At 38.5% G+C, this 15278-nt stretch overlaps 1 protein-coding gene across 1 annotated transcript; it reads left to right on the forward strand.

The window, feature by feature from the left end:
* Positions 1–5505: 5505 nt before the first annotated feature.
* On the forward strand, positions 5506–9017 carry LOC127104801 (ruBisCO large subunit-binding protein subunit alpha, chloroplastic). Its single transcript, XM_051041955.1, has 4 exons — positions 5506–5668; positions 6854–7060; positions 7192–8514; positions 8623–9017. Exons 1-4 carry the CDS (start codon positions 5506–5508, stop codon positions 9015–9017), a joined length of 2088 nt encoding a protein of 695 aa, XP_050897912.1.
* Positions 9018–15278: the final 6261 nt, after the last annotated feature.

Genomic DNA, 15278 nt, shown 5'->3' on the forward strand with positions numbered 1-15278 from the left:
TTGTTCTGCCAATTTTTGAATGAAATATCACAACTATAGTTATTCAACCTCACACAACTCCTACAAGACTCTTTCAACCCTATGAATGGGTGATAACATTGTTTTTCACTTTCAGGCTTGTAATGAGTTTAAACAAAGAATGAGATGATATGCTCAATGGGATTTTCAAACAAGGGATGATATTATTCAAGGTTGAATTTTTGGCTACTGGCTAAAAAATAAACAAAACAAAAACAAATTGCATTTATCATATCAATATGCATACGCACACAAAAAGTTTCAACAAGAGTCAATTCAAGTTCTAGATACTAACAAATGTGAGTGAAACACACAAGAAAGAAAGAGATAGATTTTTGAATATTATCCACTAAAATGCTCAGAATCTCACAAGGTTAATTGATCAACCATAAATGATGTACAATTTAGAGTTTAGTCATACATATCATACTAAGAATGCACAAAAAGAATCAATCACATCACACCATAATTCTTTAATCAAGAGAACAAAGAAAATACTCACAATTGTAACTCAAAAATCACAGGAAAAAAACATGCATTTTTAAAATAAAATAAAACAAGTAAGTAACTGAAAAAAAAAGAAAACACACAAGTAAATGATTCTCTCCCCTACACTTAAGGCACACATTGTCCTCAATGAAAGAACATAAGTATAAAATAAGAGAGAATAGAGATAGGAAAGAACACACCCGATAAGTCAAGGTGGACAGATGACCGTATAAATAGCTTTTCTCAAAGAGAGCTCTTTTATAGTATCTTCTTTCAAAGTGGGACTCTCATGGAGTAGCTTAAGGCGATGTCCATTGACTTTGAAATTTTTATCAGTGTTTTCATTTTTTATTCTTGGGTCAAAAAACATTCTTCTTTAGGTGAAAGTATCGAATGGAAAAATGAAAGTAGTCTTCTTTTTATCCTCTGGTACAATATATATCTCATTTTTTACAACATCCAAGATCAAGGGGTTAAACCTCCTTTGGGGACGCCTCACTACTTTTGTTCCATCTTCAAGTAAGACCTAATTCATACACATTGATGACCTATACCAGAAATGTCAACCAAGGTCCATTCAATTGCCTTCTTATGTTCCCTCAATACTTGTAATAACTTTTGTTCCTGTTCAGATTCAAACTTAAATGAAATTATTATAGGAAAATTTCCATTAAATTCTAAAAATACGGAGAGTGATTTTAGCTCTAAAATAGATGGTTGCTCAATGGATGATAAAATTTTGGCAGCAGGAACTACATTTAGATCTACAACATCAACTTTGTCGGTAGAAATCTCATAATAAATATCAAAAGAAATATCAACATGTAAAGCAGCTTCAATTTCAACACAAACTGAACATAAGTGAGTATCACTACAAATATCACAAGTATAAGTGTCATCAAAATTAGACAAAGAAGGGAAATCGGCAAAAAGTGAATCAGTTGTAGCAAGTTCTCTTAAAATTCTATTTTGATCAATCATTATATGATTATTAAATTCAAAATTAGAATCAATAAAATCATGATCAAATATGACATAAAATCAATAAAAAAATCAAAATTATAGTAAAATCAACACATAATCAAATCACTATCAAATCAAACTAATAAAATCTAATGAAAAAAATGATTAAAATAAAATCTAAAAATTATGAAAATTTGACTAAAAATCAAATCAAATCAAATAATAAATTACAAATTTTCTTGAGAATATAAAAACAAAAAATAAATAAAATAGAATAGAAAAATAAGGAATTTGCGATTTTGAGGGTCAATATCCCTTAGAAGTGTCTTCAAAGGGAGTACTATTTCTTGAATTTTTTCTGATTTTATAGAAAAAAATTGTAGCAATTCAGAATAGTAGCTTACAAAGTCACCTAATAGGCTGTTGGGATAGTTACACCATTATACTCACCCCCTGAAAATCAACAAACAAACAAAAAACAAAACAAAACAAAACAAAATGTTAACAAGACTCTAATATAGGATTCTAAAATTAGTTAATATTATCAAAGAGTCCCCGGCAACGACGTCAATTTAATTCATTGTCGTACACAGGTAAAAAACGAATTTAAAAGTATAGTAAAACGGAAGCGACACTGACCTTGTTACTTTTGAAGTGAATGATAAGCTTTTTCAAATAAGTGTATCTGAGATAGGTGATGTAACAAATTTCCAAGACATTGTGTCCACCTTAAGGAGAAAGGTTGGAGGGAAGATAATTCACATGAATTTCTCCTTTGCTCACATGGACAATGTGTCTTTTCATCCTGAAAAAAGTGTTCAGAAGTGGAAGTATGTTCTTGAAATAAGGATTACATGTGAGAGAGCTAGGTGAAGAAGCTCTTGATTGTAAATAAATAAAGTTGTCAGGCAAATGGAGATTGTTATTGAAGATGGTCCTAGCTATGAAAAGTTGGTCAAGGAGCTTAGAAAAGTGTATGATTGAGGAAAGTGTGTGAAGCTTTCACCTTCAACTTTTAATTGATTGGGCAAAATTAATATCCCTCTATTTATAAGATTATGACCTAGGAAAAAGGAGTTGAGGAAGAAGAAGAAAGTGCAAATAAGGATGCAAAAGAACTTTTGTTAAAACACTGGTGTATAATGGAATTACGGAGCTTTATATTGATGAACAATTGATAAAGACAATGATGAATACTTAAGGATGTTATCCTAGGCTGGTGAAGAAGGTTGAGGAGGATGGTATTCCTCATGAGTTGTTAATATCTGTTACAAGTTGGGGAAAATGTATCAGACATTGCACCCAACATCTGCATACCAATTAATAAATATGATATGGTGTTTATGGAGAAGTGTTGGAGTTGATTCACCTTAACCTGTTGTATCTTCCACTGCTTCTTTAGTGTATAGGATCATATGTTCTAACTATTTCCAATATTGTCTGTGTAGTTGAATGGTGTAACTACTGACTTGACTACTGAACTTGAGATATATGAGGATTTTCTGTTGACCTGATACATCCGGATGTACTTAGTACCGAATGGTATAATTAGTATTGATTATGGTGTGGAACTAATTTCTGCTGTTGACTCTGGTGTGAATGGTTCTTCCAGGTGTATTGGATACTAATTATTCTGATTTTATGTTTGCACACATGTTGAAGCATCGAGCTAGGCATCTGGACCTCAATTATGTGTGTTAATCTTTGTGTTAGTAGTTTCTGCTATTGATTCTGACTCAACTACTAATTGTGTATTAATGCATGAATGACATTGAGAGTACATCATTAGCTGCTTTGGAGCATTATCTATTGTGTGTAGCAACTTGTGTCTTTTGACTTTATGCTACTGTTTTATGCTACTTCTATTTTGAATGTTGATCTGGGTTGGTCGTTGTTCTAAAATTTGAAGCTTGATGTTCTTTCCATGCCTTTACCAAATTATGGAAAAAAGGGGGAGTAATAATGGATTTGATAACTTAATATGTAGAAATCACCTGACTTATGTGGTGCTTGTGTTGTTGATGTTTGCTTTATTGATTATATTGGGTGATATGATGTGTTACTTGTGCTACTTCACGAAGAACACGTCTTGTAGTTGTTTTAGCCACACAAAAATCCAAATGGGGAGATTGTTGTTCCTTTTGGATTGGATGCATTAGCTAAAACAACATATGAACAAGATGTATTTTAGGAAACATCTAGAACAAGATGTGCCAACATGTGTTCCAGCATCTGAGTTTGTTGCCAAAAAGAGTTGTTCAGCTAAAGTATTTGACAAATAGTTAAGAAATGGGCTTAAGGTTTGGGTTCTTACTATCTCCAGATGTCCTTCAGAAGTGTTGAGGTGTTGACTTCTTCAAAATTCATAGTTTTTCTTTTGGAAAGAAGTATGTTTGGTTAATCCAAAATGAAGTTGAAAGATGTTGGATTTGATTCAGTCAAAGAAGATTTGATTGGATGTACCTTTAAGGAATTTTTTTCCCAAGAATGACTCTACAAAGAAGACATGAAGAGGAGTTAATTTGGATGTACTTTTGTAACATATGGAACACGATGTTCTAACATGTATGCTACAACAACTGGTCTCTATCAATAGACATATGTTAGTGCAGTTCTAATGAAGAAGGGTATGTTGCAACATCTGGTCTTTATCAGCAGATATATGTTATTATCATTGGAGTGAAGAAGGGATACATGTGGAACTCGATATTCCAACATATGTGTAACATTTGGAACTGGTTCAGCAGGCCAATGTTGTTACGTTTTTTGAGTGAAAATCTGGTCAAGATTCGATCAGATTTGTTATTGTATTTGTGCAATGTGTTTGTGTGATTTGTTTGATAGTCGTTGAAGATCAAATCAATTTTGTTGGAGAGTTTTATGGAGCAAATAAAATCCAACAATATCTATTATTATTCTAGACGAAATTAAATCCTAAATCCAAAGAGAAAAATCCATAACACATTGCTATTTAAGAAGACTCAAACCTCACTTTTTAGGTGTGCATGTTTTGAATATAGCTAGTGTTAGGGTTTATCTTTTGAGTCTTTGTTTGTGCACCACTCTAATGCCTCTTTTCATACCTTAAGGCATGGAGTTTGGTTTGTTAATTGATTTGTAAACCTTGTTCCAAGATGTTAAGTATAAGCTTTAGAACATAGTGTTTCTTGTATTCCATGCTAATGCCATAGCCGAATTAGGATTGAATTTTTGTGTATACCCCACAATGTTTCAGTAACTTGGCATAGTTGTTGGTTTGTTTTAGTTGAGTTGTAAATTCAATAATCATTGTGTTAATGGTTAAGTTGATCACTAGGGTTTAGTTATAGAAGAAAGTGAGAGGTATTCTCATATTTGTCATACCCCGATTTTGCTCCTGAATTTTTTATGTTTGTTTAGCGTGCTTGGCCTAACCTTACTTTGGTTTTTACATGAGGATTGGTCTTGGTCCAAAGTCATGGTGTTTGTTCATGTGCATTATCAGTCATGTTCTTTTCAAAGTCAAATATTCAAGTCATAAGGCAAAACAAGTTGGAAACCAACTTCAAACCATTTGTTAATCCATTTCAATCTATTTCATCCATGTTTAAACCAGTACATATGATTCCATACAAGAAAAATACAAAAATTGACACTTTTGACCAATTGTTGACTTTGGTCAACAGTTGACTTTTTGGTCAACTTTGACCAAAGTCGACCCAAATCCGAAAACCCTAAAATAAACCCATGTCCATATCCAAATTACACCAAAGGTACTGTTACATGTGGTAAAACAACACTGAAGAGCTTCTTCTCTCTCTCTCTCTCTCTAAACATACTCTCTTATTCACAAAATTCCATAACAAATCTCTCTGATTTTCTTTCATTCATTTTTCAGAAACCAATCACACATACCAAAAAAAAAACTGTAATAATATAACCATGACCCTTTAGCGTTGAAGAAAAAAATCTCTAATCATCTTCCTTTGCCATTGGTCAAAATTCAGTTTTTGGTTTTGACACAAATAAAAAGGTTTCATTTTTATTCTTACACTGATGGCACCAAATTCAGTTACAATTTCAACTGACAAAGCCAATGAATTTTATGATTCTTCTCAGATTAGTAGTACAAGGAATCCTTTTGCAACAGTTTCCGGTAAAGATGGTGATATACAACAATCTAATCCATTAATTGTTGACTTTGCTTCTCTTAATACATGTAACACGTGTAAAGAAAAGTGTCCCGAGTCTTCCTTGTCCAAGGCAGTCTTTTTTGCAAAAGGCACAATGGTGTCGAATGTTTTTGTGATAATGATGAAAGTGGTCCTAGAAATGAGGTTGGAGCTTCTTTGAATAACATTGAACTTGGGACTGATTCAGTCATTCAAATGAACGAGACAGTTGATGGAGATTGTATACTACATGATGATGGGAAAAGCAAACAAATAAATTCCTACAACCTGCAAAACAATAGCACCCACACACACAGAGGCAAGCCGCAACAGTAACTAACATGTTGGAGAATTCAGTACAGAGTTTATTTCATAACTTTGAGAAAGTTGCAAATTTTGTTCAACATTACGTATCTAATTTCATAGGCCATCATATCCAGTCATCAGGATCCTCTAGTATAGGTTCTGCCAATGCCTCCATCAAAGCTCCATCCGCGAACTGTAGTGCGTAACTGGTTGGGCTCCGGTGTCCGCCCGCAGGTTGTAGCAAAACGCATGAGGAGTTTCTTTTGGACCCTGCAGTAGACATTGGTTCAGAGCATCATTAAACAAAAAAAAATGAATGGAAGCCACAACAATTTTTGCAAAAAAACCTGCTGGATACCATTGCCCTGTTTGAGCCAACCAAGAACCGTAATGCAACCCATAACAAACCCTGCAGTGACCAAGTTATGAGCCTGTTACGTAACCAGCAGGAAATCATCTAACAATTCCATATCAGGGATTCACTTCAGGTCATACATTAGACCTGCCATGATGGTTTAGCAACAATATGTCAAATCCTGCAATGCAAAATATTGAGCAAGGAACCATCCTGCACAACAACATGATCTTACTGAAAAAAAAATTCATACAAGGATTGTGAGAAGATTGCAAAAGATCTGAATCTTACCTTTAGAGCAACAACAGGAATTAGCAGCAAACCATGACATTTATGGCATCCTAAGTCGGTCTTCCATGCTGGCTAGCCTTGTAAGTTTGTACACAGGGATTTAAACCCTTGATAAAGGCCAATGCGAACTCATTGCAATCATTTCTTCATATCACATAACAAAGATGCATGGCAGCATTTGGTTCTTTCAAACAATCATAACAGTGCAAAACAAGTTAACTTACCGCAGTACCAAAATCCCACAACACTGAGCCAATACAGGTTATTGACACATTTGCAGACAGTGTGATGTCTGTCTGTTTAACAAAAACTGAAATTATTGGAGGAAGTGTTGATGGAACTGTTCGGATATTTGGCATTCGTATTGGCAGAGAAATATCTTTTAGCTTTGGGCAATCTGTCAACTGTATATCATTGTCAAATGATGGCAACTGCATCCTAGCCGGTTGCCTAGACTCTACTGTGCGTCTTTTGGACAGAACCACAGGTGAACTGTTACAAGAATATAAGGGCCACACTAATAAGTCATACAAATTGGATTGCTGCCTTACCAATACGCGATGCTCATGTAACTGGGTGGCTCTGAGGATGGCTTCGTCTATTGCCGGGATCTTGTAGATGCATCTGTTGTATCAAAATTCAGGGCTCATGCCTCAGTGGTAACAAGTGCACAGACCAGTCTCAGCAAGAAGGTTAAACAACATGGAAGGGTCAATTTCAGGCAGAAACCTAACCGTTTTGTGATTAAAGCCGCCGCTAAAGATATCGCCTTTGACCAACATTCACGCTCCGCTATGCAAGCCGGAATTGATAAACTTGCCGATGCTGTTGGCCTCACTCTTGGACCCAGAGGGAGGAATGTTGTGTTGGATGAGTTTGGAAGTCCTAAGGTAGTTAATGATGGTGTGACAATTGCAAGAGCTATTGAGCTTCCTGATCCCATGGAAAATGCTGGTGCAGCTCTTATAAGGGAGGTTGCAAGTAAAACTAATGACTCTGCTGGTGATGGGACTACAACGGCTTCGATTCTGGCTAGGGAAATTATTAAGCTTGGACTTCTCAATGTAACATCGGGTGCTAATCCTGTGTCGATCAAGAAAGGAATTGATAAAACTGTGGCGGCTTTGGTGGAAGAGCTTGAGAAGTTGGCTAGGCCTGTTAAAGGTGGAGATGATATAAAAGCTGTTGCTACTATTTCTGCTGGAAATGATGAGTTGATTGGAAAAATGATTGCTGAAGCGATTGACAAGGTTGGACCCGATGGTGTTTTATCCATTGAGTCTTCTTCCTCGTTTGACACGACAGTTGAAGTTGAAGAAGGAATGGAGATTGATAGAGGATATATCTCCCCTCAGTTTGTAACAAATCCAGAGAAATCAATTGTTGAATTTGAGAACGCTAGAGTCTTGATTACCGACCAGAAGATTTCAGCAATCAAAGATATCATTCCTCTGCTGGAGAAAACCACTCAATTGAGAGCCCCCTTGCTTATCATTTCTGAAGATATCACTGGTGGAGCTTTGGCGACCCTTGTTGTCAATAAGCTGCGTGGTATCCTTAATGTCGCTGCCATCAAAGCTCCAGGATTTGGTGAAAGAAGAAAGGCCCTTCTTCAAGACATTGCTATATTGACAGGTGCTGAGTTCCAAGCCAGTGATCTGGGCCTTCTCGTTGAAAACACCACAATTGAACAACTTGGTTTGGCCCGGAAGGTGACCATCTCCAAGGATTCTACCACTATTATTGTCGATGCTGCATCAAAGGATGAGTTGCAATCCAGGGTTGCACAACTAAAGAAAGAGTTGTCTGAGACAGACTCAATTTATGATTCTGAGAAACTCGCCGAGAGAATTGCTAAGTTGTCTGGTGGAGTTGCTGTCATCAAGGTCGGTGCTGCCACAGAGACCGAACTGGAGGATCCATCTCCAGAGTTTCCTTCAGGTAGAACAGCTGCAGATCTCGCCTCTAGCAATGGGCACAAAGGACTCTCTGGTTTTTTTTTTTTTTTAGCAGAGTCTTCATTAACAAGCCACCTTGAAACCCTCACAGTGGATGATCAACAAAAAGGTGGTAAGCAAGAAGTTCCAGGAATGAAAACAGTACAGACAGTTTTGGAGCGAACTGCAACACCTGTGGTCTATAATGATATGCCTGATGCCCTCTGTCTTAAGGATTCTCCAACCGCTGTCCGCAATGCTACACAAGCTGCCGATCGCATACATCGAGTATTCAGAATGCAGTCCTTTCAGAGGAAGCAGTTAACTCAGTATGAGGATGATGAGTTTGGTTTGTTAGATCAGAGGGTTCTTTCCCTACTAACTTCTAAGTCGTGCAAATCAGGACAAGGAGATGGTTTATTCAATACTGCTGCAACAACAACACACAAAAATCAGTCCAATTCCAAAAAAAGGGAAAACATATATTCAAGTGAGTTACAGCGGTGAATTTGTTTCTTACCAACAGTGAAGTTTTCACATGGAGAAACAAGCTACTCTTGCAAGGTTGAGTGTTGTTAACAGAAGCCTCAAAGTTGCAAGAAAATTCACTGCAGTAAAATCACAACAACTCAATAAGATGGTAAAAATTCACAAGCAACAAAATGAAACATTTTCACAGAAGAAGTACAAGGTACATGTTACCTTTTTCAGAGCAAACACCAAAATGGGATAGACAACAGAGCAGCACAAAAAAAGAAAGCAATTCCAATTCCATGCTTTTTTGATCTCATCCAAACCCTAGCAATGGGATTATAAAAAGGGAGGAATCAGTAAGAAAAAAAACCCTAGAGAACATTAGCGGCCACTGTTCACAGAGAAACCTGGAAGCAAAAATCTCAAGCAAAGAAAACCCTAAAAATCCCAAGATTGATTACCTGGAGGCCAGCTTCGCATCCTTCACCACCACCGCAGTGACACTTTGTAAGGACCTCTCTTTCTCTCTCTTTGTCTTTCTCTTTACGCTTGTTGTCTGAAAATATTTGTGAGAGTTTTTGTTGAGCTGCCATTGAGCGATTTTGAGAGAGAGAGGGTTGGTTGCGTTTGAGAGACTTTGAGAGTAAAGGTTGAGGGATAGCGTTTGAGAGAGAGAGAGAGAAATTTTGAGGTTTGAGCGATGAGGAAGGAGAGTCGTAGCTCGTAAGGTGAGAGAGAGTGAGGGAGACGATAGCAGTAGGGAAGAGCTTCTGCTGTTTCCATTTTCTTTTTTTCCTTTTCTTAATTATTTCTTTTATTATTTTATTTATTTCATTTTTAACACAAAAATCAGAAAAATGTATATGCTTTTATTTTCTTTTATTATTATTATTTACTTTTTATTTATTTAGCTTATTTTGTTTTTTAACAGAGATGATAAAAAACCCATAAAAATGTTTTGTTGTTTTTTTTTTTTTTATTTTAAATCTGTTAGCCCAGTTCATATATTTATGGTAGTATCTCAATAGCAAATAGTATTGAGTGGCCTAGTGGAGAGAGTTTAGTTGCATAATATTAGGTGGAGAGGGTTTGATACTCATGTGTGACACTTTTTGCTTTTTATTTGATTTTATTTTCCTTTAGCATTTTTTATTCTTTTAGTATTTTGTTAATATCTCTTTTTATGCTTATTATAATTTCATGTGTTAATAATGCATAGTTATTGTATTTGAATTTAGTTCAAAAACCATTTTTCTCAAACTATAAAAATCATACTTTTCTCGATTTAATATCGAGCCCATTTTTTACACCCTTGTAAGTCGATTGCTTTTTAAGCATCGCCATCAACCTCACATAGCTTACTCTTGGGCTTTCTTACAATGAGCCGGTTTCCTTTGCACTTACACTCATACAATGTTTAATGCTTTATTATTTCATTCTTTGATTATTTGATTCGATTATATACTTGTTTATATCTTACTTGTTTGATTAACTGTGGCCTACTTGTATGGTGTTTGAGGCATATATTTATATTGCTTGATTGCCATGTCAATCCCCATTCATAACAAATGTATCCCTCTCCTATGAAATGTATAATATTTATTCTTTCATTCTTTATTCATCTGTTAATACAAGAATTAAAATGAACACCCGATAACCATTTCAAAACAAGATCAAAACCTCGATCCAACGTCGAGTAATCATTTTTCAAAACCTAACAGAACCAGCACGTATTCATCCACCCTTTTGTAAGTCGATTGCTTCTTGCATCGCCATCAACCTTGTAAGTCGATTGCTTCATGCATCGCCATCTACCCTTATCCCTAACACTTCTCCTTGCTCCATTCGTCGATTCTTGTTCCGATTAGGTAGCACCCATTAGATAGAACCCTTTGTATGATAACATAAGTAGGATTCCCATATCCTTTTGTATGATAACATAGGTAGAATTCCCATATTCTTTGCATGCTAACATTAGGTAGATATTCCCATTTGTAAATCCTAAACACTTAAGTACACATTGCATGACAACTTTAGGGCAGAGCTTCCCCATTTCTTTTAGACCTTTCCGAGCGTCTCCGATCTTGTGGCATGTAGTCCGTTCTATTGCAAAGAGGTAACTGCCTAAGACTCGATTCAGCGAGCTGCGACACCTACTGCTAGGATGTGAACACATTGCCCACTCTCTTGACACAACTGGTGTCCTCCTTTTCTAGGTCCATATTCAGATGGCAACCCCTATGTAGGGGAACTACATCGCCCTGATCCTTGTTCCAGACGAGGTATGTAGGCAGGTGGTCGTGCGAGACCACTCCGGGCACCTTTTTTTTTTTTTCTTTTGTGTGTGTGCTTGACAGTTATAGACTCGAGTTCCCGACTCCCTATTAACTTGTTTGGTTGTTTCGGTTCGGATGCTGATGTAAGTCCAGTGATTGGCAGTCGGGCTCCACGTTTGCCCTTTTGTGTGTGTGTTTCGGTTCGGATGCTGATGTAAGTCCAGTGATTGGCAGTCGGGCTCCACGTTTGCCCTTTGTGTGTGTTTTGGTTCGGATGCTGATGTAAGTCCAGTAATTGGCAGTCGGGGCTCCACGTTTGCCCTTTTGTGTGTGTTTTGGTTCAGATGTTGATGTAAGTCCAGTGATTGGCAGTCGGGTTCCATGTTTGCCTGTGTGTGTCTTGTTTTTTTGGCGTGCGTGTAGCCGAACTACGGCAACTCTGATTCTCATGTTCAGATGAGATACGTAGGCACAAGATGCGATGTCTTGCCGAGTTTGACTAACGACTAACAACTAATCCTTGTTTCCTTTCGCCCTCGTTGCGATCCTTTCTCTCGCCCTCGTTGCGATCGAGACCTTTCCCTTTCTCTTGCCCTAGTTGCAATCGAGACCCTTTGTTCCCGTAGTTAGTTTGAACTACGTTTTTGCTCTGATTCTCATTCCCGATGAGATACGTAGGCATAAGACACGATGTCTTATCGAGCACACTTATCCTTAACCCCTAGGTAGCCGAGCTACGAAGACTCTGATTCTCATATTCAGAAGAGATACGTATGCAGTGGATGCGACATCCGTGCGAGTCATTTTCTTTGACCCTTTCTTTTAGTAAATAGTACATTAGATAAACACACACCCTTCAGACAAGAAACAACAAGAGTGGATCCCGTAGAGTACTACGGATGCGTAGGGGTGCTAATACCTTCCCTTCGCATAATCGACTCCCGAACCCAAGATTTGGTTGCGAGACCTTGTCTTTTCCTTTCCTTTCTCCAGGTTTACTTCGAGCGTTTCCTTTCCCTCCTTTGGGATAAATAACGCACGGTGGCGACTCTTCTGTCATTTTCTTTCTTCGCCGGTTGTTTTTTCGCACCACCGTATTTTTCGGGTTGCGACAGCTGGCGACTCTGCTGGGGATCTAGTTTCCCTAAGCGAGTCCCTCCTAGCTTTTGTAGGTTTCTTGTTTATTGGGTGTTTATTCTTTTGTATAGTTATTTATTTTCAGCATTTACCTGCTTTACCTTATTGCATTCATGTACATATGTTTGCTGTATCTGCTGCCGTTTATCTGTTTGTTGGGGTGGGGTGTTCTATGAGAGGTAAGCCCATTACCCAGGCTTGAGTGTACACACAGATTTTAGAGTGGATGTTCATGAGGCTTGCGTGGCATGTTGCTACGTTAAGTCGTTCGTGAAGAACCACACCCAGACGAGGTTTCTCTTGGATATATTATGTCCTACGGATGTTCCGTAACGACATGATGTTCCTCTAGAAATTGTCGACTCTGGTGACCATTTTCCGAGGACTCAGTCGAGGCCTCTCCTCCGAGACGTGATTATGTTAGCTCTGGTGGGCGCATTCTCGCTGATCAATCCGAGGACCCCGAGACTGGGAACTTGCTTTAGGATATCCTGTTGAGGGGAGTCAGTAGAGGTCTTTTATCCCGTAATAATGCCAAACCTTCAGTGGTAAACGTATTATTCTCGACTGAAGGGCTGAAGCTGACAAACTTCTGTTCTTAGAACCTACCTGTGAGGGGAGGGTTTGATCTCTACAGATACGGTTTCTGCCAGTGGTGCTGTGATGGTGACTTTGGTTCAGCCAAATTTATGGACGTTTATTTCTGGGACGCCGGAGTTTTGTCCGTGGTTTATCAGCGGGTTCCGTTTATTTCGGATCCCTGGGCTGAATCTGTGGGTGCTCACTCAGATGGTGACTCAGTTCTCCAGACATGGGTTCAGATGCCAGTTGATCAGATTGACTTTGGGTTTCAGATGGTTGTGATCAGAGTTCAAGCCGAAGCTTCGGATCCTGTGTGCCGAGATGCACAGCCTCCCAGTCTTGGCTCCATCATTTGCATCATAGCATGTTTATTTTCCAAAAAATAATAATGTATGAAAAAAGTTAACTCGCATGTGCATATCCTTTTCAGGATCATTCATGATAAAATAGCATCCGCATCATATGCATATCATGCGTGTATCATCCTTGCATTGCAGACATGCTTGGGAGAGACTTCTCACTCTGGGTTTTGACTGAGACGGGATTGTTGATCATCGTCCGCACCGCAACCAGATTGAATCATCAGAGGAGTATGGATCAAGTCCAAGCTGAGTTGGCTGAGATGAGGGCAGAACATGGCCCAGTTCATGACCATGATGCAAGGAGTTGTTCAGGGGCAAGAGGAGCTGCGTGCCTTAGCCCAGAGACAGGAAGTTGTGATTCTGCCGCCCAGTCGTGCTTCACCAGAGAGGGTCCCTGTCAATTATCAAATTACTGCTGTCACTATTCCCGTCAACAACTATGCCGTGGGTGAAGATTTGAGGGGTATTATAATCAGTGGACAGCCCCTTGCTACAGAGACTGTTAATGTCAGAGCAACCCTTGCTCCGGTTCGCCATCCTGGCTCTTCAAATCCTTCAAGTTCTAAAAAGCCATCCTCTGGGGCACCCAGAAGGGGAGAGGGTGAAACAAATGTTGTGCACCGTCGGAGGAGCGTGAACAAAGGACAGCATCGGCAAGTTGCTGCTGTGACTATTCCAGCCACTCAAACTCAACAACAATAGAGAAGACCAACTCAGCAATATCAGCATCAACAACATCATCCTCAGCAGCAGACTTACCGGCCTCCCAATGGTAATCAAGCCAGTACGAGTAATGAGAGGAAGAAGATCATTTTTGATCCGATCCCTATGTCCTATGCAGAGTTGTATCCCTCTTTGATAGAGCGGAACTTGATTACTCCCAGAGACCCGCCGGCTATACCCGTCAACCCTCGGTGGTGGTATAGGCCTGAACAGCATTGTGTGTATCATTCGGGTGCTCCTGGTCATGATGTGGATAGTTGTTTCCAGCTGAAGATGAAGGTTCAAGACCTTGTGAGGTCAGGGATTCTGAGCTTTGAAGACTTAGGTCCCCGTGTTAATCAAGCTTGAAGACGGCAAGTCCCGGGTTGGCGATGGTTGTTCTTCTGAGGTCTTCAACAAAGAGGTTTGTTCAAAAGCAGAAGTTGCTGATGCAAAGGATACTGACAGTTGTTATCCCTGGTGGGATCTATCACAATTGGGTCACTGTGGGCTTTCCTACAGTTGTTCATAAGCCAGAGCAATAATCACTTTGTTTAAAAACCCTTCTCCCATGCCAAAAGGAGAAGTGATGACATTGTTGGCAACATTTTGTGCAATGATATTTTCATTCAAATAAATGCATGTTAAACATTTGTTTTTTCCAATTGTTTTCCTTTTTCACTTTTTACATGAAATTGGTGATCACAAAAAACCCTAAAAACAGGAATAAAAACAATCTTTTCATCTGCATAACGATTGTCTTGTTTGATTTCCAAAAAGCTTTTCATATCAAAATCATTATGCAGGTTGTTTCTTAAACCCATTGAACACAATGATCTGACGTCATCTCCCAATTGTGAATTCCCTGTATTCGAAGCGGAAGAAGATGATGTTGAAGGGATTCCTGACGAGATTTCCCGACTTCTTGAGCAAGAAAAGAAGATCACCACTGCATCTCGAGAATCAGCAGAACAGCCAACTGGGGCACATAAAAAAAAAAAAAGTGGAGGGTGCAAAATCAAAAGAAATCCAAATCAAAAGAAAGAAAAAGAAAGAAAGAAACAAAAGAGAAATAGCACCCTCAAAGTCCCAAGTTGACTGATGCTGAATGGATTCAGAGTCACTACGACCAAGTGAATCCGATCGAAAGGAAGAGATCAACTGCCATGTGTCATGGTCAGTCATATCAGCAGAGAGTGATGAAAGCATTCGACAAGAAGGTCAAGCCTCGTGTG

This window comes from Lathyrus oleraceus, chromosome 7 (genome assembly GCF_024323335.1).
Source record: "Lathyrus oleraceus cultivar Zhongwan6 chromosome 7, CAAS_Psat_ZW6_1.0, whole genome shotgun sequence".
Lineage (NCBI taxonomy): Eukaryota > Viridiplantae > Streptophyta > Magnoliopsida > Fabales > Fabaceae > Lathyrus > Lathyrus oleraceus.

What these genes read in the sequence shown, in the direction of transcription:
- LOC127104801 (XM_051041955.1), top strand. Translation starts at nt 5,506, where the DNA reads ATGGCACCAAATTCAGTTACAATTTCAACTGACAAAGCCAATGAATTT. An exon ending in TCTTTTGGACAGAACCACAG is followed by an intron (nt 7,061 to 7,191) that starts GTGAACTGTTAC and finishes GGGATCTTGTAG; the next exon opens with ATGCATCTGTTGTATCAAAA. An exon ending in ATCTCCAGAGTTTCCTTCAG is followed by an intron (nt 8,515 to 8,622) that starts GTAGAACAGCTG and finishes AAACCCTCACAG; the next exon opens with TGGATGATCAACAAAAAGGT.